The 24029-nt window shown below is 39.8% G+C and overlaps 4 protein-coding genes across 5 annotated transcripts in view; 2 read left to right on the top strand and 2 right to left on the bottom strand.

The window, feature by feature from the left end:
- Positions 1 to 30: 30 nt before the first annotated feature.
- Positions 31 to 1355, bottom strand: LOC128251882 (30S ribosomal protein S11). Its single transcript, XM_052979125.1, has 5 exons — positions 1073 to 1355; positions 883 to 1013; positions 715 to 815; positions 286 to 351; positions 31 to 221 (listed from the first exon to the last, which is right to left on the bottom strand). The coding sequence occupies exons 1-5, from the start codon at positions 1267 to 1269 to the stop codon at positions 114 to 116; spliced, it is 603 nt and encodes a 200-aa protein (XP_052835085.1). The 5' UTR covers positions 1270 to 1355; the 3' UTR covers positions 31 to 113.
- A 1-nt stretch (position 1356) lies between these two features.
- Positions 1357 to 3568, top strand: LOC128251865 (guanine nucleotide-binding protein-like 3 homolog). Its single transcript, XM_052979104.1, has 5 exons — positions 1357 to 1482; positions 1543 to 2428; positions 2519 to 2769; positions 2835 to 3245; positions 3306 to 3568. The coding sequence occupies exons 1-5, from the start codon at positions 1461 to 1463 to the stop codon at positions 3479 to 3481; spliced, it is 1746 nt and encodes a 581-aa protein (XP_052835064.1). The 5' UTR covers positions 1357 to 1460; the 3' UTR covers positions 3482 to 3568.
- Positions 3569 to 3630: 62 nt separating this feature from the next.
- On the bottom strand, positions 3631 to 21685 carry LOC128251866 (mothers against decapentaplegic homolog 6). Of its 2 annotated transcripts, XM_052979105.1 has the most exons (8): positions 21179 to 21685; positions 20385 to 20513; positions 16695 to 17928; positions 10048 to 10101; positions 9860 to 9985; positions 5806 to 6024; positions 5598 to 5748; positions 3631 to 5300 (listed from the first exon to the last, which is right to left on the bottom strand). In XM_052979105.1, the coding sequence occupies exons 3-8, from the start codon at positions 17656 to 17658 to the stop codon at positions 5135 to 5137; spliced, it is 1680 nt and encodes a 559-aa protein (XP_052835065.1). In that variant the 5' UTR covers positions 17659 to 17928; positions 20385 to 20513; positions 21179 to 21685; the 3' UTR covers positions 3631 to 5134. The 2 variants fall into 2 exon arrangements, with proteins under 2 accessions (XP_052835065.1, XP_052835066.1); XM_052979106.1 differs by lacking the exons at positions 20385 to 20513; positions 21179 to 21685 and adding an exon at positions 18280 to 18297.
- Positions 18269 to 24029, top strand: part of LOC128251874 (uncharacterized) — a 16686-nt gene continuing 10925 nt past the window's right edge. The window contains exons 1-2 of the mRNA XM_052979117.1: positions 18269 to 18398; positions 18480 to 19221. The gene's annotated coding sequence lies outside the window, so the exon portion shown is untranslated. The remainder of the gene's footprint in view (positions 18399 to 18479; positions 19222 to 24029) is intronic.

Below are 24029 nucleotides of genomic sequence, written 5' to 3'. Positions count from 1 at the left end.
CAGACACCGTGACAAAATCGTTTATTATAATTCAAAGAAATTTTGTATTATTTTTTATTTAACGACTATTATTGTACTTTGTTCATAAACAAAGGTGGTTAACAAGTTGAAGTTTAAAGACTTCTCTGCTTTCGGGGTCTTGGGGGATTAAATGAAACATGTGTGTTGTCGGTTATGGAAACAATGTTTAGTCCACCCATTTGCAGTCCTTTGATAGCCGACTGAAAACAGATTAAAATTTTAATTAAGTTTATTAAAAGGAAGAGTATTAATTTGTAAACATACCATTCTTCCAGGGCCAAGACCACGAACCTTTACTCGCACTGTCTTCCAACCCAGTTCAATAGCTTTCTGAAATTGAATTTCGTTAGGTGGGTCACGGATTTTTTGTTGTTAACATTATAAATACTGGTTTAATTTTAAATCAATCATTCAATCTCTAATTTGTTCAATTAAGAATGGTTAACAATTCTTAAGCCTCCTATTCAATCAGTGATATTGACGCTATTAGCTGTAATCAAACCAAACAAAATATGCAATCTAATATTATTGTTTAACAGAAAGTCGACTTCCGAATTTGCAACTCCTTAATTTTTAGAAATTAGTGTTTTTCCAATAAGTCTTTAAAGTTTTGTCGATCACGGTACGCAAAGTTTTCTATGTTTACTATCCCTATTTTGTTAAAACATGGGCTCCTTCATGGTTTTGACTTACTCCACTAATGGTCACAGCAGTAGCCTGAGCAGCAATATTTGTTCCCTTGCGAGTATTTTTAAATCCCTCAATTCCACAGGATCGTATCAGCCGGAGGACGCCTGAAAATAGCAGGTGATAGTATTACTTAATATCCAGGATCCATAAGGAAACTTTCAGGTGTCCAACCTTTGTGATCCGTGACGGAAATAATTGTGTTGTTTGGCGACACGCGAATGTTGCAGATGGGGAGCTCGTTGAAGGGCGTACCATTGAATAATTGGGTGGCGGTGCTGGCGTCGGGAAAGAACTTGGCCTTGCTGTGGGGAAAACATTAATTATTAAACGCTTCTATACAGAAATATGAAATAAAGCCCACCGGTTGATAAGTGTGTCTATGTCCACGGTCTTTTCGCCCACTGTTCCTTCGTCTTTGGCCGGCAGCGATGCCAGCATTTCCTTTCGATCCTCCGCCTTCCGCCAGCACACCCCTGTGTGTATCCTTGAAGTCTGGAGAGTCACAGCTGGCCGGGAGAAACTCCTGAGAGCACTTAATAAAGCAGTTTTAAGTGACATTTTAATTTAATTCGCGGACGGTGTACAAAAACCAAATTACATCACACCGCCAGTCTGGCAACTCCGGCAGTGTTGGCTAATACGCCACAACAAGTGATTCGCTTCGTTGTGATTGACAGAGAGCAAGAAGAAGAGTATTTTCACGTGTTCTTGCTTAAAGTTAGTTTTGATTCCCATTTCCCTCTTCTAAAATGGCTCTGAAAAGGTTGAAGAGTAAGTATTTATTACTCCCATTTACTTAAAACAAATATGCTTATTCATGGCATCCCCTAGCTAAGAAATCAAAGAGGTTGACCGGCCGCCTGAAGCACAAAATCGAAAAGAAGGTGCGTGACCACAACAAAAAGGAACGTCGCGCTGCCAAGAAGAATCCCAAAAAGGGAAGCAAGAAACAGAAGCTCATCCAGATCCCGAACATATGTCCCTTCAAGGAGGACATCCTCAAGGAGGTGGAGGAGGCAAAGCAACGCCAGGAGGCCGAGCGGCTGGCCCGCCGCGAAGCATTCAAGGTGGAGCGCGAGCAGAGCAAGTTCAAGTCGCTGGAGACACTGGCCGAAGATGCGGACATGCGGAGCACCGTGCACGGAATAATGCACGAAAATGATGGCCAGTATGCGGACGAAAAGAAGTATAAGAATGCCGTCACCAAGGAGCAGTCGTTGAAGCAATACTTCAAAGAGTTCCGCAAAGTCATAGAAAACGCCGACGTTGTACTGGAGGTGGTGGATGCACGTGATCCCTTGGGAACGCGCTGCAACGAGGTGGAGCGCGCCGTGCGTGGTGCTCCGGGAAACAAGCGCCTGGTCCTGGTGCTCAACAAGGCCGATCTGGTGCCACGTGAAAACCTAAACAACTGGATCAAATACTTTCGCCGCAGCGGTCCCGTCACCGCCTTCAAGGCCTCCACACAGGATCAGGCCAACCGACTGGGACGTCGCAAGCTGCGCGAGATGAAGACGGAGAAGGCCATGCAGGGCTCCGTCTGCATTGGCGCCGAATTGCTCATGTCCATGTTGGGCAACTACTGCCGAAACAAGGGCATCAAGACCTCGATTCGTGTGGGCGTCGTGGGCATCCCCAATGTGGGCAAAAGCTCCATCATCAACTCATTGACCCGCGGCAGGTCCTGCATGGTGGGTAGCACGCCAGGAGTGACCAAGTAAGTTGAATACATCTTTCACGTGCCTTAAGTTGTATATTTTCGATGTTTTACTTAAGTAAACTCGATAATTTACAATATTTACTTCAGGTCAATGCAGGAAGTGGAGTTGGATTCGAAAATAAAACTGATTGATTGCCCCGGAATCGTGTTCACCAGTGGAGCTGAGAACTCACATGCGGTTCTAAAAAATGCACAGCGTGTGGGCGATGTAAAAGATCCCTTCACTATTGCCGAGAGCGTTTTGAAGCGCGCAAGTAAGGATTACTTCTGCACCATGTATGACATTTCGAGCTACGACACATTCGAGGAATTCTTCGCCAAAAAGGCAGCCAGAATGGGTAAGAACACCTAACGCTAGCAGAAATAACGGAGAACTATAAGTTTATTTTAACCACTCCAATAGGAAAATTTCTGAAAAAGGGAGTTCCCGATGTTGTGGCCGCCGCGAGAAGCGTGCTTAACGATTGGAACACAGGCAAAATCAAATACTGCACACAGCCTCCGGAAGTACAGGAAGCCCAGAGTGTGCACATAAGTGCCTCAATAGTACACTCCGAGGCCCGCGAGTTCGATGTGGAAAATTTCGAGTCCATGGAAACAGAGATCCTAGAGCATTGCGCTGTAAAAACTGATGACATTATGGAGATAACGTCTACGGGACCACTGGAGATCAGACAGCCCCGAGAGGAAGAGGATACTGCTACCAAAGCGGCTGCGAATGTGATTATAAACGAGAAGGAAAAGCCAGTAAAGGGTCGCAAAAGAAAACTGGATGAAGATAAGGAGAAGGTAGATCCCAGTCTGCTTTTGGATGGTATGCAAAACTTATTTTTCACCGAGAAGTTATTAAATTCGCGCTTTATTTCATTTCCAGAAAACCAATCCCTGAACAAAGGCATCAAACAACTGCAGAAGCAAAAGAAGAAACAAAATGTCCGTAATGAGAAGAAAATCTCCAAAATTACAGACGTTCTGGATAACTTTAGCTTAGGTTCGTCATCTTCAAAGGCAGAAAAATACGATTTTGATAAGGATTATGTGATTGAATAATTTCTGCCTTAGTTTTAATCATTAAATAAATCTGTTGATGATACACTATATATAGAGAAGTGTAATGTCTCCGGAAAAAAATGTAAATGCCACTTTTTTATTTTGGATGATTTAAACCATTTCAAGTGAAAACGTATTCAGTATTTCAATTGTTTTTGTAAATATATTGAAATTTTATTACAAGTTTTTAAACTTAACAGTATAACTGCACTGATTAAATATTTGATCATATTGAAGCTATTGTATGTACACATGCCTCTCAACCAGGCTCTTTACGTTGTCGTCTTACATGGGGAGAACTTTTTAAATCAGCCCGGTATCTTTGCTCATAAAGTTTGTTACTACTTTTTTGGAATTAAAATATACATACAATAATCACGTACCTATTTTCTTTATGAATTTACTGAACACGGTCTTCCTTTAACAGTGAGAAAAATGGTAACAATAGTTTTACGTGGATCGCATTTATACTTAGAACGAAATACATACAAGGCTGGGATTCTAGGATGTTTGGTACAAAGGCTAAAGCTCTAGCGCACGGCTTTCTACTACTATTCCGAACTCTCGAATTGGCATTTCCATCAGGTGGAAATGCAACTGAAGTTCGGGCTTGTAAAATATGAATGGACGATTGATGATTTCAGATTTCGGAAGTATCCTATGCTGTAAGTAACATAGTGCGATATATTTTTATACAATTTATATGAGCTGGTTTTAATTTAGACAATGAAAGAATTTCATGACAACGAAAACAGTCAAAATATCAACATAAGACAAATAATGTTCGAAAATGACGTATGCCTTCTTAATGCCAATTCGATCGCTATGCGCTAGAGTCTAAATCCGTATAGAATTTTGTTAATTGTGTTTTCATTTAACCTAGGATCTATGCAGATTTTACTGAACAGATTTGTATTTCAGTGATGTTTGGTTTCATTTGGGTGGGGTATAAATTATGGGTTTAGGTTCTTTTAAAAACGTCGAATAGAAAAGGTAGGGGCGTCTAAATGTTGTATCATAACTAGACTATCTGCCATTCTCGAAACTGTTAGCCCTGATGTGCCTTCTGTTTAGTATGTATGTATATATAAGTTAAATATTTATACATATCATATATAGCTACTGGCAATGGAGCTCTAGCCCCACGCGTCGGTACATACTACATGTGTATATATAGAGTGAATCACAGGATATTAATTTTTTCTATGTATGTTTAACAATCAATTACTATGTATTTCAATTCAACTCGTCTGAATCCTCGACTTCTCTCACTTAATGCGACTCGGATGCATTAAAATTAATTTCGATGTGTCTACTAGCAGTAATTGAAACTTGTTTCGTAATTATGTATATTAACATTTAAAATGATTTCTTTTGCAGTCCTTTGTTGTTCCAAATTATTGGTTGTTTATTGGTTAACTGGCGGCTCGCTCTCCTGCCCGCCAGGCACCTCCATCTCGTCCTCGACGCAGGATTCGTCAGGGCGCACACGTGTCTGCACAGCCTGGTCAGCAGCTTTTGCGCCTTCCGCAGCAGTTGCGGCGATTGCCGATTTCCTTCCCGCCGGCAGCTGCTCATCTGGTAACCCAAATGCTCGACGTGGAGCTGGGATGCCGGATGAGGTCCTGCCGAAAGCGCCAGCAGCACGTACTGTCACCGCAGATGGCTAAAGTGCACCTCCAGCCAACAGGGACAGCCCATGATGTCCTGTCTTTTGTAGGCGGGCCCCCACCCCTTCACGAAGCTGATCTTTATGCTGAAGTAGTCGACGGGTCCCATGTGGTGATGTCCTTGCTGTTTCATGCTTAGCAGTTGAGCCCTGTTTAAATAAATAAAAAAAAATTTTTAATATAAATTGTAAAATTCACTTTTAATTTATTGCATATGCAAAATGTTTAATTTAAGTTTTTTTACACACAAAGCACAATATAGAAAAGGATAATCAAATTTGGATAATTTCGAAAGTCAATAAAATAATTAAGAGCCAAACGACTTTCTTTTCTGTAAGTTCTTTTTGCATTTAAAAATAAAAAAAGCTTGTATTGTAAATGCACTCATTTGTCCAGGCACAGTATTTAAGCAATAGTCTGCAATCGAATTGAAAGAGTGTTCTAACCTGTTTGTTTCAAAGGCCTTTAGGCAGATGCCGGGCATCACTTTGCACACACGGTCCAGATTTTCGGCCAGGGTGGGTGAATCCACAAACACAGGTGTGTTTCCGCGGTTGTATATCCAAACATCGCCGCCTTCTAGGCTCAATGTCACCCCTGCAATTCGTACTCCGGTTAAAATCTGCTTCCAAGATAAAAGGCCGATCCTCTTACCCAATCCGACCTTCTGTCGCGTAGTTTGCACCAGCTCCGAGTAGACCTGCTTGCCTGCGGGAGTAAGGTCACGTAGGCACATGCTGTCCCCTTCACTGCCAACGATCCCATCCGTGTAGATATTGACTGCTTTCGTTCTGGCGTGGAAGAACTCCCCGACTCGGTCGGCCATCTCCCAGTAGGCGATTTGGCACCAGGCCTTGCCATTGATGTTGTGATCTGAAGTACACAAGAAAAAAGGAAATATATTAACATTGATTACAAATAGAAATGATTAGATATATAGAAATATATTACATATATTAAATTATAATTTGGACAGTCTAAGCCTCATCCATGCAAAATAGTCGTAATAACAATGAATTCACAAAAATATCCATTACACGCAGAATTTTACAAAGTATTCCAAAGCTTTAATATATATTTTGGAAGTTATTTTGGTGGAAATAAGAATAACTACATACTTATAACACCTAATAAATTGTGTATATTCAAAGCAGATTTTTCACACCTTACAGGGCGCCTTAATTAAATGCTTAAAGATTACGATGTCAATTTAACATGCTAACTTATTAGCCGGAAAGGGGACTATTTAAATTTTTAAATATGCCTGCGATAAAGTTATTCCCATCAATAACTATTATTCAAATCGCAATCTTGTAGCCCGCATACAAATTGTGAGCTAAGGCGGTAATAACTCTTTCGTCGCCCAATAAAAAGTGATTTGAAATTGCCATAACATTCAAGCTGGGGCAAGATCGGGGGTGTAAGCTCTCGCTTTATCGTTTGAAAATGAAGAAAGAACGAAGAGACGTCGGCGAATTCAGCGAGTCGCACATTCAAACAAGCAAACAAGCGCATACACATTAAGTTTTCACTCACTTGTGTGCTCAGACATTTAAATGGTAATAATTTTGGCGCCAGGGCATTACGTAAACAGACCGGTGTCGCGTATGTGTGAGGTATTCATTCGCGCATATATCGGCCTCAGTGGCTGTATATATGGTAAGCAAACCCACAGTCTGTTTATGGGTTCATTTGTATATTCCGTTTCCGAACGCGTGTCGGGCCAATAACAAAGTGAGAAACAAGTGCAACTCTTTATGTGAAATCCTTGCTAACGAGAGTATCCGAGTGTGTGGGCTTTTGAGTACAAATTATTTAATATTTATGGCCACATTAAACCATTCATAAATTTAAAAATGTATATTTAATTAAAAGAATATAGGTATAAAGGCATGGAAATACCAATGAATATCTCGAAACATTTCTGAATTAGTAAACAAAATGTGCTGAATTTAAATTTTAAAGTCGTAAAATCCAACAATATCAACATTACGTATACGCCACCGAATTCATATTTTATCCAAATCAAATGTATCCGTTAATACCCATTTCAGATGACACCATTGTCAGCATAAACACACCCTCGTCTTGGGAATTTATCGATCAACAATGGCATAAACAGCATTCTAAGACAACACAGTGCAAACATCGCGCATACGCCATGGCGGCCAAATTGCCAATTGCAACAATGCCAGCGGGTCGATAGTCGATTGCTGCAGTTGGCCAAAACGGCGAGAGCCAATTCGAGAAATGTGCGCGCTTTGGCGGCACACACAAAATACAATCGCTTAGCTCAGGGAAAATCGCAGGAAAAACGGCCAACAATGGCCAGCACGCGCTCGCCGAGAATAAATCGGAACGAAAAGGCCGAAAGGCGCAAAGGCCAAGCCCAGGCGAGCGGCAGTGGCGCCAAGTAAAAATATATCGCAATAAATCCGTAGACGGCTTTTAAAATTTTGCATGGCAAAGAATGTGCCGAAAGCGGGGGCAGCGGGGGCGTTGGACGCTGCAAGTGGCGCCTGTCCGATGTTTACCTAATTAGGTCGACGCCGGCGATTCCGTCGCGTCTCGCCATGGCCACGAAAAATTGTTTACCCCACCAGGCTGGCGTCGCGCTCAACTGGGCGAGAACTTGCCAAGATTGTGGGGTAGTGAAGTTGATCCGAGCGAAAGGTGATTTGGAAAATTGGGGAATCAAATTGGCCCATTTGCGCAACCCCAAACATGTCGAAATTGAATATTTACTTGGGAATTTATTCGGTTTCCTTCGAGTACTTGCATTTTTTGTGTATATTTTTTGTGTTTCTGGTATTTAACTTAAAAAAAACGTCATATTCGGTGATTGGCAATATAAATTATAATTCTTTGGGATAGTTGTCTTTGGCTGTATTTATTATAAAATAAACACTTAGATATTTTCGAGATTTAGGATTTTTAGTTAGTTGTTCATTTTTTGTTAAAATATCACAAAAATTAGTTTATACAAGAGCTTTGTATTGCGAACGATTCTTTGTAATACATTATAATTTTCTTTTCCCATATACCATTTCGGAAAATCGGTTGCCTTTGTGGTGTGGTGGCAAATGACTGTGAGAAACGTTTGCCATTCCTGGAAATTTCTGCTGAAGAGATCTATCTACTGCACTTTTTTCTGTGTTACATTTTACAATGAATATCTAAATAAATAAATTCGTAGCGCCGCTTCGTGGCTGTTGATTCTCCTTGCTAATATTTATGTAAGTAGGTACATAAATGTACATACATTTGTGTTAGATGCCCGAATCCACGGGCTGCTACATCATCTTTAAATTTAGAATATTTAATCTTCAATCTGTGTGCATGTGTGGGTCAAAGCATTGGCCTGTAAGTTTGTTGGTGGCACACATGTGGTGCCTTCGGGAAACGCGGATGTTCGTCTTGTGATTGCTCCATGGTGGAGTGCAAGCGGCGACAAAGTTGCATTAAGACAATTAGGTAGTTCGAATCGAAAGCTAAGGCAATTGGAAAAAAGGTATAGCTGTACGATGGGCCTGAACCTTGATTTTGAAAACAAAGACAACTAGAAATAAACAAATTAATAATAGGTTTGCAGTAAATGTTGCATTTTAAAAACAAACGCAATAATAATTCTTATCACTGACAAATTACAAGAAATTATCTGAAAGGAATATTGCTAGCCTTATTATCACATTCCAAGTTCCAAGAATATGCAAACTATGGGCATTTGTCGAAACTCTGATGGGAATCAATCAATTTGGAATTTCAATCTATTTTTAACTGGCCTGTCACCCAATCGTCGTAAAGCCGCAACTTAACGGTCCATTTAAATGTAATAGTTTTCCGTCGTTTTGTCGCCAGTACAATGCCATAAAAAGCCAAATACACGATGGTGTGTGTGAGTTCTGGCCAGTTTCATGGTGCCGTCCCAATCGCCGGGTAATGGTAATGCCGTGAATGATATCATAGCGCCCGTAGGACCCGTAGCCGTACCCCTTTCGACCCGCTTCGAAACACTCTTGTAAGTTAGCGCTAAGATTGTGGCGCCATCGAGAGCGCCAACTCACCTCACTCCTCGCTCTCCGCACTCTCATTCGCTCAGTATACCGCCGACCGTGTTTGTTTTTCGCTCATTATTTATTTTCATTTCGTTTTTGCTGTTTTCGCTTAAAAGTTAATATCAATATAGAAAGTGACGACCTGACGCGGCAAGCTGGCGCCACGATACAACAACAAATGGTACGCGAGAGAGAGCGCCCGCTCACACACACTCACTAAATCTTAGGGTCCAACACACTTGCATTGCAAAATAATGGCAACAGTTCTCCCACACTGGAAAACAATCCCCTCACTACAAAATTATAATGAATTAACATATTTTATATTGACATCGTATCATTTTTGTTATATTATTTGGCATTTGTTAACATTAGACAGATTTTCTTATCTTCGTTTTATATAAAAAATAAGTATTTTAAATGTAAATAGCAAACACAGCACTCACATTCATTATTTTTATAGCCTTACAAAAAGCACTAATGATTTGAAATAACGCCTTTTAAATTTGTTACCTCTTTAGACTTGGTTTTTGTTAAAAAATTATATGTAAAATCATGGCATATCATATACATTTTTTCTTTATGTGCATTCTCCTAATTTCCTGATAAGCGGGGGAGCTTAAATTGAGAGGGGTATTGGGCGTAAAACTCACCTTTTCCATCAGTGGTGAAAGACTCGAAGAGAGGCGGCTTTAAGATGCTCGAAATGCTGCTGCTCTGCGCACTCCACGTGCTCAGCACTGCCGACTTTGCATCGTTCTGCGAGTCTTCTTCGGAATCTGCAAAAATGGGGAAGGATGAGTATCACCGGATCGAAACTCTATATGGTAGAGCCGGTTACCTGCATCTCTCAGTCTCAGCATTTTTGAGCGTTGGTATGGCGGCGGTTGTGCTTCTGAAATGGTACAATAATGTATGGTTTTGCTTTAGACATCTTGAAGATACATAATTGATGGGATAATTGCATTAATAGGTTTTCACATTTTTTGACCTAAAAAGTTAATAATATTCCATATCCTTTATTGCCACTTAAATAGTAATTTATATATTATTTCATATCAGAATAAAGAAGTTAACAAACTAATACTTTTTAGCTTTTTATAGTTTTTTGGATATACTTAATCTCAGTTTAAAAGAGTTCTGATATAAATTTTCAAAATGTATAATCTTCAAGGCCATTTCCGTTATATAAAACACAATTTTATCAGCAGTAAATAAATCAAGTGGGGTAACACAATTTGTGCAATTAAAGGCCCGGTAAGCACAGGGACTTGGATGATTACAAATAATTTCGAGTTAATCAAAAGTTCGAGTTATAAATGCGCGTCTTCTAGTCGGGGCGCATGTAGGATGAGATCATGGTTCGCAAAACTAATACATACTAGTGCTCGAATATTTGAGCAGCAAATCAAAGCGAAACAAAAACAGAGAGAGCAACAAAGCCAAACAAAAACAAAGGCCACAACAAGAAGAAAAGAAAAGGCAGGCGAATCAAACCCAGGCGTAAGCGTAAGCAAGCCAAACATCAGCGCGGCGATATAAAAATAAATAATCTTTGCATATCAGGCAGCAGAACTGGGGGACATTTTATTGGCGCACAAATCGTTTGATGTGCGGCGATCTCCGCTGGCGCTGTGTTTAATCTCGCTTACATTCTACTCCGTTTTCATTCTCTCATTTCACTCCGAAAAAAGCAAACGGAACAGGTCGCATTTGGTGGCGGAGATTCGGGCAAACAAAAGCCTCAATGAATTACCTGCCAGATCCAAAGATATTTCTCATTCAATTCAATAAACTCAATAATTTATTAAACGTCGCATTAATATATAATAGATTGCATTAAAGTAATACTTTAAGCTAAAAGCTGTCAGACAAGAGGGCTATAAATTTGAAATATAAAAAAATAGTTATGTCTGTTTTTATACATAAGTTTTCGCGGATTCTAAGGATTACCCAAGAGATTATTGTACTGTGTTCTACCATAGTTAGATTACTTACATTTATGTGCCATCAAAAAGATGTCAAAGATTAAAATGGGAAGGCTTATGAAAAAACTATATCTTAAGGCTTTGCATGCTAGTAGCGTATCAGTTAAATTCAAACTAATACAAAACATTGAAAACAAAGCAATAGCAATAACCGAAGTGATTATATGGGCCCAAAAGTATCCAGCAAAGTGCATCAGGCAAGAAACAGGGATACACAATCAGTAGTAATGCTCTTGGTATTGTGACGGCGCTTAAATCGCTTGATCTGCCTCGTCAACGGCGCCCGGCGACTTGACTCGACTCAAACATACTCAGATACCCGGCCCCAAGCCCCAATGTACCAGTTAAACCTGATTACGAGCGGCCGCGTCATCGACGCCAACGACGAAAATCTAACAATTCTTACAAAAAAAACACGATCGCCGCAGCGAAACCGAAACTGAAACCAAAGGGGAGGCCAACCATTCCAGCACGCCGTCAACAAACCGATGGATGGATCGTATGACCAGTCGGCGAAATAGGCAACTGAGTATTCACGGTGCTGGGTTCTAGCAAAAGAGTACGAGTCTATTGAGTCAGATTCCAGTAATTGTAAATTAAGCATGGCAATTCCACCCATTGTTTATGGTTTCATTTTTGCCATTTAGGCCAAGCTCCAGATTCTGTCTTTGATTTAAAATTTATTATAAGTGTAAATTAACAGATATTCAAATGTTTTTCTCAGACCATTAATAATCAATATTTGTATCCTGAAATTGATAATTACTTTGGTGATTGTTTATGGAAGCAGAACATAAACACACCTGACATAATGGCTTAAGAAAGAGTAAAAAATCAACTTTGTTGTTTCAAGCATACAACGTAATTAGTCAAGTTCCCCTCAGTTCCATTAATAGGCCCAAACAATTTCGGCCCAGCACAAATATGCCTTTATAAATATGTAGCTGCAGCCGTTCCACAAGGAACACAGCAAAACCCTCAACCGTAGAGGCCGAAAGCAAAGCTTTATGGCCAACGGCGGTCGGGCAAGAACCGCACCTCTGAATGGGATCGGATGGATGGGGCTGAGGCACGCAAAATGATCCTTTTTATGGGTGCTCGCTGCGACGAAGGGACGTTGGGGCAGCGATGTCCAAAGACTAGCACCAGTGTGCGGACCACTCGTCGTTACAATTCCTGGAATTGTGTTCCCCGGCCGATGCGGATGGAATAACATTATCGACTTGTTTAATGTGTTCGGCGCCATCATTAAAAAACCAGTCACTGTCGGGACGTCCATCCGCCGGCCAGACGATGACACAGCCAGCAGAAGGCATCCAGAAAGCAGAAAGCGGTCAGAACAGAGCCAGCCTGCTGCTGCTGCTGACTGAGCCTTTTGCCAGTTGCCTGTTGCACAGGTAAGTGGCACAGGTAAGCGACCAGCCAGGGAGGCTGTATCTGTATCTGTATCTGCGGACCGGCACGAACAGAGTCTTCATGTTTCCCAAAAGATTGTGTTTTGTGCACAGGAATGTCGGTATAGACATGCCTTTTCTCCATCACATCTACAGTGATTATCGGTTAAGGGGTCCTCGGAAATCGCTGGCAAAAAATGTGATCTTAATCTTGGTTGCTATTAAGTTAAACATCGCCAAGTAAATGTATGCAATTTCCTAATTAATTTGTGCGCAATCTTATAATCTCTAATTAAAGGTTTATTTCCCTTTTTTTAGCGCACAAAAACCTTTGATTAAGATAGTTTTCTTTTGATGAGTAATTTATTAAAAATTTAAGTACACTTTATTTCATTTATTAATGTCATTTTCTGGTATCACCAGAACTTGATTCCTATAAGCAAAATTAAATATAATTTTGAAGATAAGGATTTCCAGTCACCAATATATTTAATACATTTGTGTGTGTTTTAAATAAACCCTTTAACAGTGTATTTATTTACTCATAAGGTTAACATTTTAAATGTTGTTCAGGAAGAACAAGTTAGGGGAATTGAGTGTCTGGGTTTTCTAGCACTCTTAAACTATGTAGTATTTTTCAGAATTTAAAGTAAAACTGTTTTAGATTTTAGTGGAAACCCTCTGATTTCCTGTCCGCACATGGCGGCTGAAGTAGGATTTTGTTACAATTTGAGGTTAGACAATCTGCCCGAAAAAAAGTACTTCTATTGATGAAAACAACTCACACCCATACGCCCACAGATGATGTTTTACATGCATGCAGTTTAGTGCTGATATAATAGTCCGATTAGATTAACACCAGAACGGCGATCCATGTGCCCATACAGTTGTAAGCTCGGCCGAGTGATACGCATGTTCTAGATAACGTTCATTGTGCCCAGTAGAACTGTTGGCCGGGGAAATGGGTTATAAATAAATCGCACTCATCATCAACCGTGATGAAGAGTTAGTTCTACGATGAAATTGCATCTGCATTCGACATATGCAAATGGTTTATCTACGTATTTTTATACGACAGAAAAGTGTGTGCATGCGCGAGCTAAAAATAAAATCAAACAAATCGGAAAGCGCACATGTATGTACATTAAATGTACATATGTACATAAATGCACAAGCTCCGATGTTTGCCCGAATGTACACAGTGCGAATGGGATATCTAAACGATGCGCCAACTAGCTGGTGGCGACGGATATGCCGCGGCCCCAGCTACAGTCAAAACCGTATAAGACGAATCTTTAGCCACTCAAAACCCATCTACTTGGTCTGAGCTTTAAACTTTTATAAAGTGTTTTTTTTAATACAATTTCAAATCTTAAACTTTTACATTACTACAATATCTGATTATTGATTCTAATTTCGGTTGGCCAAGAAGTAGGCATTGCGTTTATATAGTACTCGAGTTTAAACCTTAACTTGAATTTTCTGAGTTCTTTGATTTAAAGTGAGATTTTTAAACGGAATAGTAACGTTTTAAACCCACTCTTATGAAAGGAAGACCCAAGAGGTTATCATTTTAATGAACCCCTATGATAAAGTTAAGGTAATAAAAAAGACACTTAAAATATTAAAAGACTGTAAAAAAAATTGGCAGCTAGCTTTGTTAAATATAAATTTGTTCTAGTATTGTGGTTAATGCCTCAGAGGCAAACCAAACAGCAATTCTTATTTAGAGATGTAGTAGAACTAAACATTAAAAAAATATTTTCGTAGTAAAAAGTTTATTATTGAATACCAAATACTAGTAATGAAGTCTTATTTTTCTGTGAGTATTTTTTTGAATCTTTTATTTTTAAAAACTCCACAAGCTTCTGTGGCGCTATCGTTCGAGTTAAGCGAGCTGGTCTGTATTTCGAATGTTTCGAGTACTCGGACAAGTACGGGTAATGGGTTTGGGCAATGGGTAACGGACTCCGCCGCCTGACTTTGCTTTAGCTTTAGCTTTTGCGTTTGCGTTGGCGACGACGCCTGATTATTTCCTGGCGCCAGTTTCTAAATTTACGCAAATTATTTTGAAAAGAATTTAGTCGCCGTCATGTTGGGCCGACCGTTTGCGTGGCGCTTTCACGCACATTCTCCGCCGCTCTCTCTGCTTCCCCACGTGTGTATGTGTTATTGTTTGTGTGTGCGGGCCATGATAAAGCGGAATAAATGAGCCGGAGAGCGGTGGAATCGGTGGGTGTGTGTTGTTGCGGTGTCTGTGTCTGGGCAAAAGTCAAGGCGGCGGCGCACAGTGAGCATACACAGAAAGAAATATCTAATTGATATGATGATCAAGAACTTCCATTCGATATATGTATATACAATTGCGGTAATGTGCCTAAAAACATACCGTTATGGCATAGGAAACCTAAACTAAACTAGGTTAAAAAAACTTTGAATACGGTTTTAGATTTTCAAGGAAAATTACAACTTTTTATAATTGATGCTTGCGTTTAGTTAACAATGAACAAAATTAGATTTAAAAATCTTGTAATAATGTTTTAGATTTTCAAATTAAATTTAAATTTACTTTTCACAATTATGTAGTAAATAATTTTTAACATATTTAAGAAAATAAACAAATCTCATAGTTCATCTGGCCTTTGTGTTGGAATAAAAAATATTTGTAATATTTGACCTATTTTTAACATTAAAAAACTAAACTTAACTAAATTTTTGTATATCAATATTTTTGTAAAATATTTTAAAATATTATACCTATGATATATGTGGATTTTTATGTGTCCCATTTAGTTTATAGTTAAAAACTAGTTTTGATTGCCATTTCCATGGGCAAATAAAACTACTATTTTCATGACCCCAGCTGTACATGGGTGTTATCAAAAATGTAACATGTATTACAATTTTACATATGTATATTCATATTTAATTTGGAATTTGAACATGGTTTTTTGGTACGTGCTGAAATGTATAATCCATCTTCATCACATTTCAAATCGATAACAAATTTTGAAAATTTTTGCCCGAATTCTGCTCATTTCGATTTAATATCAACCTGTTTCTTTTTTTCTGTGCAGGAACTTGAAATTTAGTCTTCTGCGGGAGCAGTTTAATGCCTAACACAGGTACAGACCGGTTGCACCTTGTCTCTGGCTCTTTTGGCTGTGCTTCTGCTCTCCACTGGAGAGTCTCCAACACCTAAAACACTCACTCATAAGTACAAATACCCACACCAATGCAGAGTGCAACCCATGCTCACTTGCGAAAAAAATAAAATTGGCGAGCGGCGGCATTTTCGTATGGATTTCGCATGCCGCAGCGCTAGTGTACTAGTGTGAGTGCCTGTCTGTGTGCCCTGGCGCCACCAACTACATGTACACCACTCACCAAGTGCGATTGTGTGCGTCTGAGTGTTTGCACCTACAGTGGTGGGCACAAGTATTGGCACAGCTGGCGCTTAGATTGTCATTACCTTTTCCCCTGTCATAAAGATTTGGATAAGGTACGAATTTATTGCGGGGGAAACCAATTGCAAATGATTTCCTTCGATCTAAGTCCAGTAAATAAACACGCAACTCTCCATTTTCGATTACAGAACTATTAAAATTGAAGTTTTCCGAGAAATCTACCGATAATTTTATTTATTTAAATTGGCTCACAATGACGACCATCTGTCTAGCTTTTTACATTTTTTTCCCGTTTTTAAAAGATTAAATGGGATGTTTAGTGAATATCAATACCGTAAGCCCCCAGAACTATACAAATTTTAAAATTTTTAAATCAATAAGTGTCATGGATAAGCAAAACCGGCATTCAAATGCCGGTGAAATGCCCATTTCAAAATGGAGATGGTAAAAAAGATTAAATATGTTTTTTTTTATTTAAACTTTTGTATATGAAGTTTATTTAAAAAGCTAAAAGTACCGGAAAAAGTTTTAAGCCGCTTTAACTCAGAAGGCAATAAAAAAATAAATAAATCTCCGTATATATTTCAAAAAAGTAATTAACAATTGAATCCTAATTCTACATTTATTTTGTTAAAAAATCGTAAGAAGCCTTTGCCAAAAAGTTATGTACTTTTCTAGGCAAAGAATATTTATCCCTACCTGTCTCGGGCTGATGCAGGATGCGGAACCAATGCAGTGGATTGCAGCAATTGTAGACGCACTCGCGGGCAGCGGGGCAGACGGGTAGTCGCTTGAGCTCCTCGCCGCTCCTCAACCCTGGCCAGAAGAACAGCCGGCTGGCGGTCACATGCTGTTCCCGATCCGCTGGCGTCGTACAGTGGATCAGAATGCACTGCAGGTAGGTGGGTGCGGAGGAGGCGGTTGTGGTAACAGCATCTCGATGGGTCCTGGTCGGCGGATCCAAGCGACTCTTGACCGCTAGCTGGAGCTCCGCCATCTGCTTGCGCTTCAGCAGTTTCATTAGCGCATCGAAATCCTTGCGTCTCGAACTCTGCGTTTGGTTTTGAGGATGATGGGCGGCTCGGGTCGTTGTGACTGGAAACGTGGGTGTGGATCCGCTGGTTGACTCTGTGGTGCCGCCGCAGCACTTCCGGAACATGGTCGCAAAGGTGGTGGCACTGAACATCCGGCGATCCACCTGCTGAACCTGCCCCCGATCCTGATCCTGATCGCTTCCGTCGATCAACATATCGTCGCAGGAGCTTGCGCAACTGCATCCAGGAGCGGTATAGCAACGGTCGGACGCTGACGGAGGCGACAACAGATCCTTGTGATTTGGCAGGCGGCGGTAGGGGTGGCTGTTGTTGTTGTTTTGCACCTGAGTCATATTCCGGCAGTAGGAGTCGGAGCCGGAGCCTGAGCAGTCCATGGCGCAGGACATCGAGCTGTAGGGCGGCGGCGGCGTCTGGCGCATTGCCGTGGAGTCTTCCTCGCAGGAGTAGCCAGAGCAGGGAGGCGCCGGATGAGGGCGGGGTCGATGTGGAGGGGGCGGCAGCCGTGGTGGCTGCACGGGCGGTGCAGCTGGCACCCCATCGCACGGACCCGGGTTGTTTCTGGACGCATAACGCCATAGTTCTTTCTTCGTTTCTTTTGGGAATATCATGGAGGGACATACAGTTTTGCGGTAACATCGATCCTATTGTATGCGCATTATTTGTAGTTGACTAACTTGGTTCGCGGACTCGACAGGGCCGGCTAGTCACGGTAGTTTACTTTGTTTCTGTTCGGTTATACGGGTGGGTCTGGGAACTTGAGTTTCTCGGGGGGAGCGGGGACTTGGGAACACGTTTAACTGTTTTATACTCCTCGTATCACTTGTTGGCTTTGATATGCTTTCGACGGGTTTGATATGTATTGCCCAGTGGTGTGCACCCTGCAATAAAAGAGAAGTATGTTGGATTAGTCACTGGCCTGTTTGGTCTTCCCAGCATCGTTAAGTGCACTCGTGTTTATGCTTAGCAGAGGTAGGGTTCAAATGAATGCTAGCTTTGTGAAAGCCTCTTTATTATACAAAGAACTAAATCAATTGGAAACAAAAAAACTACACTTAAAATGTAAGCATTTCCTGTCAAAAGAAACTTGTGCAAAGATTTTTGTTTTAATAAAGTGGAATTGTGTTTACGGGCAGACAACGAAATCACTTAAATTGTTCTGAATAATACTGCTAAAAGTTTTGTAACTTATTATAATTACTTAATATTTTCTAATAATAATTTGGACATACCAGAATGTACAAAAAACTAAATGACCAAAATTAAAAGTTCTACCAAATTTGTAATTTTCTTTGAGAAAAGTAAAAAAATGTTTTTGAATAGTCCGATCCTTTTGAAGTTTTTTTAAAAGGTTTGAAACTACGCAATTCAAGGTTTTTTTTTAGTTGGATAAACTCTAACCTGAAAATTTTGGAAATTTTTGCATTTTCAGATATCCGTCAAAAGAAGTTTTCTGTGTTGTGTGTAAGTCCCCTTCATCGCTTTCCAGACTACGCCCTTGGTGGCAAGGAATCTGCCCGCGGATCGCTTGAGTGAGTAATACCCCCGGTCCACGCCCCCACACCCCTTACACCGATGGACAGGCGGCGCCAATGCATATGCAAAAGATCTGTGCGGCAGCATCAGCTGTCGGTAGGAAAGAGACGGTGAGTGGTGGGGGCAAGAGACAGTGGTGGCGTGTGGAAGGGGAACCGAGCGGGGAGCGCCGCAAATTAACAGCCCAAATGTGTCCGTGTGTGTGGCCCATGCGAGCATTTCCATTTTGTTGCTGGCATTTCTTGCGCTCCTCTTATCGACGACAAAAGTGGCGCCGCCGGCATGACGGCAACAACAAAAACAACAACGGCACCAGCGAACAGCAACAAAATTACGAGTCAGTCAGCCCCACAAACACGCTCTCCAACACACTCGCTCACTCACACACGCACACACACGCTTACAGAATGCTTGCGTGCAGAGTAAAAAAAAAGGCAGGGCGGCGGGCGTGCGAGCGAGACGGAAGCGCCTGGCGCCACTGACGTAATAAAAGAAATAATAGTAACGATGTCGGCGGCAGAGGCGTCGTCGGAATGGCGCCACACCAATATAAGCTCAACATCAGACAGACACGGACGAGCGACGGTCGGTTTGTCAGCCGGTTTGACAAGTTGAAGAATCAACAATTTAAGGTTGAGGTGAGTATGGAATAATCTACCGTAGAGAAGAGAAGAGAGCCCCCGAGCGAGAGAATCCACCGCCATGTGTTTGTGTGTGGTGGGAATCGGAAATGGAATCTAAAAAACTCAGAAAGTCAGGAACTTTGAGTTTTAGAAGCTCTCAAAAAACTTTCTTGATTCCCCTAATACAAGTCTCGTAAACTTAATATTTTTAAGTTTCTGAAAATTTTGAGAGTTTTACTTAATCAAAACCGAGATCTTTTAATATAAACCTCACAAGTACCAAAAAAAAACAAAAAATATATAAGTATGTACCTACGTAAAAGTCTTCGTATGTACTCGATCAGAACCAAAACCTTGCAATAAAAAAAATGACAATACCCAATCAACAGAAAGAAATGCAATACAAACATACATACTAACATGTATGGTAAAATAAAAAACCGGATGAAATGTAGTGTTTTTGAAGGTTTTTAAAAGACCTAACAATAAAAAATTAAGAGTTTTAAAGTTCTTAAAAGTCATTATTTTGGGATGTACATAAATCCACAACAGCGCAGTCCAAGAAAAACAGTTTGAACGCCAATTAATATATATTTAACTAGCAGATGGCTACATGCTTTCTTTTTTCATTAGTATTTAAAATATAGCTTTCTGCAAATTCGCATTTACAGATTTAAGCATTATATAGTTATACATTTGCTGATAATGAAAGCATGACTAATTTAAAATTCGATTGGAAACAGTCGGTAGATAAAGCTAACGATTTGGTAACAGATACTTGCACCTTGATTAGGAGATATGTATTAAATAAAATAAAATTTATGAGGGGAACTTTAAAAACTAGCAAAGTTTATAACAGTTGAATTGACTTGTACAGCACATTCTATAACAATAGGATCGTACAAAAGAAGAAAAGCATATTTCGCAATTTCAATTTATAATTCGTCCTTTAAATTGAAAAATACAGCAAAGCACGACAAAGCAGCGTGAATTTAATATTACTTTTGATTAAAAATATTTAAAAAAAATAAGAAAATTACAAAAACATATCTGCAAACCGGCATTTTTACCAAACTACCAAACATTTGTTTGCCTAAGCCATTTAAGTAAAATCACGAGTTTACCCCTTTAAAAATGACTGAACCTAAAAATTAGAAAAGTTGCAAATGAGTACTTACTGTTTCAAATATATTTTACAAGCGGTATCCGTTTTATCCTTTTGTTTAATAGTAATAATTGTAGATGATATGTGTTATGTGTATTTGATATGTTAAGAAGTTCACTTTATAATTTCTATTTTACATTAACTGTAGAATAAACAAATTATTAATAATGCACAACGAAATTTAATTGGTTAAACACGTGCCGACGGGTTTTTGTTATTGGATTGGTAACCGCAGTTGCCTTTTTTCTCTTTTTTGTTGGTCAGTCACTTTTTGCTATGCATATGTACGTTTGTGCGAATTTAATAAGGTGCGAGTAATGTGTTGATTTCGGTTGAATATTATGTTGAAGTAGCCGAAAAACAATAACAATTCAACGTGGTGGAAAAGGCGTTTTTTGTTGGCTTGCGATTTGCGCTCTGCTTCGATTCTGCAGGCGTTTCTGCCGCAGCTATATACATATACGTATGTTTGTTTGTGTGGCTGAGTGCAGGTACAATGTGTGTACGTGGCTGACGAACAATTGCATTTCTTTTCTTTTCGGTTATTTGCCTTGCCCAGTTAAAGTTTGAATACACTCACATATTAATATTGATTTTATATTTGCGCAAGTACTCGTTAACAATCTCTTATTGAGATCGAAGATCCGTTATCCGAAGGAAAAGCCGGGCGCTGAATTCTCCCTCTTTCTTCGCACACAAACTAACACATATGCATAGAACTCATAACAGCAAAAAAAAAAGATTTTTCGCCTGACGATTTCCAATCCCCTTCGATTTTCACTTCAAATGATTCGCCCGCACTCACACTTTTTCTATTTCCTCCTTCACTTTTCAGTTCTGGAGCGTAAAACAACTCCCACTGCACTTGTTTGTTGTTTACGCCCGCGTTTACAACAAAAAACCCGTAGCCGTAGCGCAAAAAAACGGAAAAGACGACAAGGTCCAAATTTCTTGCACTGCGTAGCGTTGTCATTCGATTAGCCCAAAAATCGCTTAGCGGTTCCGACCACTAGTATCATTATTTCGGAATATTTCTCGTGGCAATACGTCAAGTATCCATCTTTTTGTTGATATCTTTCGGATTTTTCGAACGGCGAACGAAAACACAAGCGGCGTGGTTGAAAAATTGTGGGGCAATGAGCAGAGCGCTGCGCACGAAACTATATGGACTGCCAGTCTTTGGAGCTGTGGGGAATTAACTTGAGCGTTGGGTTTACCAACATGCTCTTAATAGGTGAAGAGAGCGACGCAACAAGAGACGGATTGAGAGCGGGAGAGTCATGCTCTATTTAAGCGATATCTATTGACAGCATAAATGGAACTAAACCTCTATAAAATCCAACATAGTTTTCCTCTACAAAATGTTAAACATTAAAAGAATGTTAAAAAAAAAAGAATTCATCCCGACGATATCTTCAGAGTATTGTCATCCCTACTTCAGGCGAGCACCAAAGAATCCGCACTGAGCGGAGAGCAATCCTTTGGATGTCGTGGTGGTGAATTTGACGCCTCTCCCGCACACAGATACAACCTGCGCACGCACACCCACTCGCTCTCACTGTCTCTCTACTTCCTAGCTGGCAGTGCCAGTGGATTTAGTGTTGGCAAGCGCGCGGTAATTTTCAAACTATTAAATTTGATAAGCCTTATTAGATGGTAAAACTAAATATTTCGTAGTTTTTTACCATTTTTAAAACATTGTACATTTAATATTGGATTTAGCCAGTAGATATTAAAAAAAGGAAACAATTAAAACAGCATGTTTTTAAAAACTCGATTTTAAAAATTGAAATCCACTTTTTTTTTATACTTCGAAAATTACTTGTTGAAGAAACGTTAAATTTTCTGAAAAGAAAATGCCGAACCTCAGTCGAGTACCTTACATAAATACGTCGGTTTATGTTGCTAAAAAAACGCAACTCCTTCGATGCAATCGAGAGCCGAAAACTTGAGGAAGCAACATCGACATTTAGCGCGGTCTTCGTTGCCGCAAAATGTGATGAATGGTTGTGATCAAGGGCATATCAGTTGCAATTGCCTTGCCCATGTCTGCCCAAATATACGGACAATCACACACCCAAGCGAACTGGCGCCCCTGCAGCGTGCCTACACACACGAACTTACTGAAAACGAGCAGCGAGGATCGAGCCACACACTGAGAAAAAAAAACGTTTTTGTATCAGTAATGATTACTATATCGAAGCCAAAATATTTAAACTAGCTTTGACTTTATAAAGTACAAAATCTAGAAGATCTTTTATGATTTTTAAGTATGTTGAGCTCTAGAGTTTTAGGTTACACGGAAGTTAATATGGGACTAAAATTATATTTTTTGATCTTGTAAGTGAAACATATTGTTTCAGATGGAGTTGAAAGCATTGTCAGTTCTTGGCCCATCTTTGATTATCTACACTTGTCCCAAATAGAAAATCTGAATAAAAAAAATGCTAGCCTAATTTCCCTCAGTGCCGAGCAGACGCTCCAGCAGAAACCCAGGGTTCGTCAGTTCCAGCAAAAATACATAATCGTCTCTCGTTTGGACGACTCGAAAACACAAAAGCAAATAGGCTCCCGTCATTACGATAATAACAGGTCGGGAACAGGGAACACAGGCCACTTGTGGAGTGGAACCGGCAGTCCGCCGATGCCGATGTTGGCAGGAGGAATTTGATCGCGTCGTGAGCGTTAAATAAGCGAGAGTCGGGCCCCTGACTTGTGGAGGGGTATTACCTCAGGAAAGGACAGCAGGAGTTTAAATATATTATTTTCTTATGAAGCAGAAGACATTCCGCAAATGCTAAACAAATAATAAGACAGCAAAGCTGGGTCGTCCCAGAAAGCATCTTATTTTAAGAGGTTCAATTATTTTGCATATCTTTTGTTTTTTTTAACTTTTTCCTTAGAAAATCAAAATACCAACCGAGATAAAATCAATATGCAAAAAGTCATATCTCTGCTGTTTAAATTGGCCATATATATTATTATTTACATTTAAAGAAATTCTTTTCATTAATTTTTAATAATCAGAATAATTATGAATAGCTTATTATAATGTACTTAGCGAACAACATAAAATCAGATCGCCGATGAAAATGGTTTGAATATCTTCAAATTGACGCCGATTGTGGATTGGTGATCCAATTATTCCACCATATATAGACATAAGTAAACATTTTGATTCCACGGCTGAAGTTTAAATCTCATTCCCTTTCCATTATTTTACTGATGTTGTAGCATCAATTTACACCTGCCTATCACAAAAATGTACCTGTATAATACTGACGTCATCTTAATATGAACAAATGCACAATGTGGATTATCATAAATATGCATATTGTGTGTGGGAAGGGGTATGGTATATGGTTTCAGTGATATAGTAGATGGTCATCTATGAAATCTTAACTCGCTCGGCTTTTTACGCGTTGGCATGTTCGAAAAGTATCGGGTTTCTGATTCGCTTTTTAAATGCCGACAAACACTGTGGAATTCGGTCCATTTAGAATGTTTTCTTAATTCGCTATCTGAAGAATTCTCAGAAGTAAGGTGGCTTGCTAGCCAAAAATAATCTCGAAATAGCAGTTGATCTAAAAAAAAGTTCAGCCCTTTTGCTACTTCATTTTAAAAATTTCCCACATTTTTGTAAGATGAAGTTAATAAG

The sequence above is a fragment of the Drosophila gunungcola genome, chromosome 3R (assembly GCF_025200985.1).
Source record: "Drosophila gunungcola strain Sukarami chromosome 3R, Dgunungcola_SK_2, whole genome shotgun sequence".
Classification (NCBI taxonomy): Eukaryota; Metazoa; Arthropoda; class Insecta; order Diptera; family Drosophilidae; genus Drosophila; species Drosophila gunungcola.
Note: the sequence above shows the minus strand (reverse complement) of the source record. Positions and strands in the feature narration are given on the sequence as shown.

Bases quoted from the DNA above. Each gene is read 5' to 3' on its own strand.
- LOC128251866 (XM_052979105.1), bottom strand. From the start codon at position 17,658: ATGATATTCCCAAAAGAAACGAAGAAAGAACTATGGCGTTATGCGTCC. The intron at 10,102-16,694 runs GTAGGGATAAAT...GTACCATTTCAG, and splicing joins CCTGCATCAGCCCGAGACAG to AAGCACAACCGCCGCCATAC. The intron at 5,301-5,597 runs GTTAGAACACTC...TTATTTAAACAG, and splicing joins AAGGCCTTTGAAACAAACAG to GGCTCAACTGCTAAGCATGA.
- LOC128251882 (XM_052979125.1), bottom strand. From the start codon at position 1,269: ATGTCACTTAAAACTGCTTTATTAAGTGCTCTCAGGAGTTTCTCCCGG. The intron at 816-882 runs GTTGGACACCTG...TGCTATTTTCAG, and splicing joins TTCCGTCACGGATCACAAAG to GCGTCCTCCGGCTGATACGA. The intron at 222-285 runs GTATGTTTACAA...ATCTGTTTTCAG, and splicing joins GTCTTGGCCCTGGAAGAATG to TCGGCTATCAAAGGACTGCA.
- LOC128251865 (XM_052979104.1), top strand. From the start codon at position 1,461: ATGGCTCTGAAAAGGTTGAAGA. The intron at 1,483-1,542 runs GTAAGTATTTAT...GGCATCCCCTAG, and splicing joins GGCTCTGAAAAGGTTGAAGA to CTAAGAAATCAAAGAGGTTG. The intron at 2,429-2,518 runs GTAAGTTGAATA...TATTTACTTCAG, and splicing joins AGCACGCCAGGAGTGACCAA to GTCAATGCAGGAAGTGGAGT.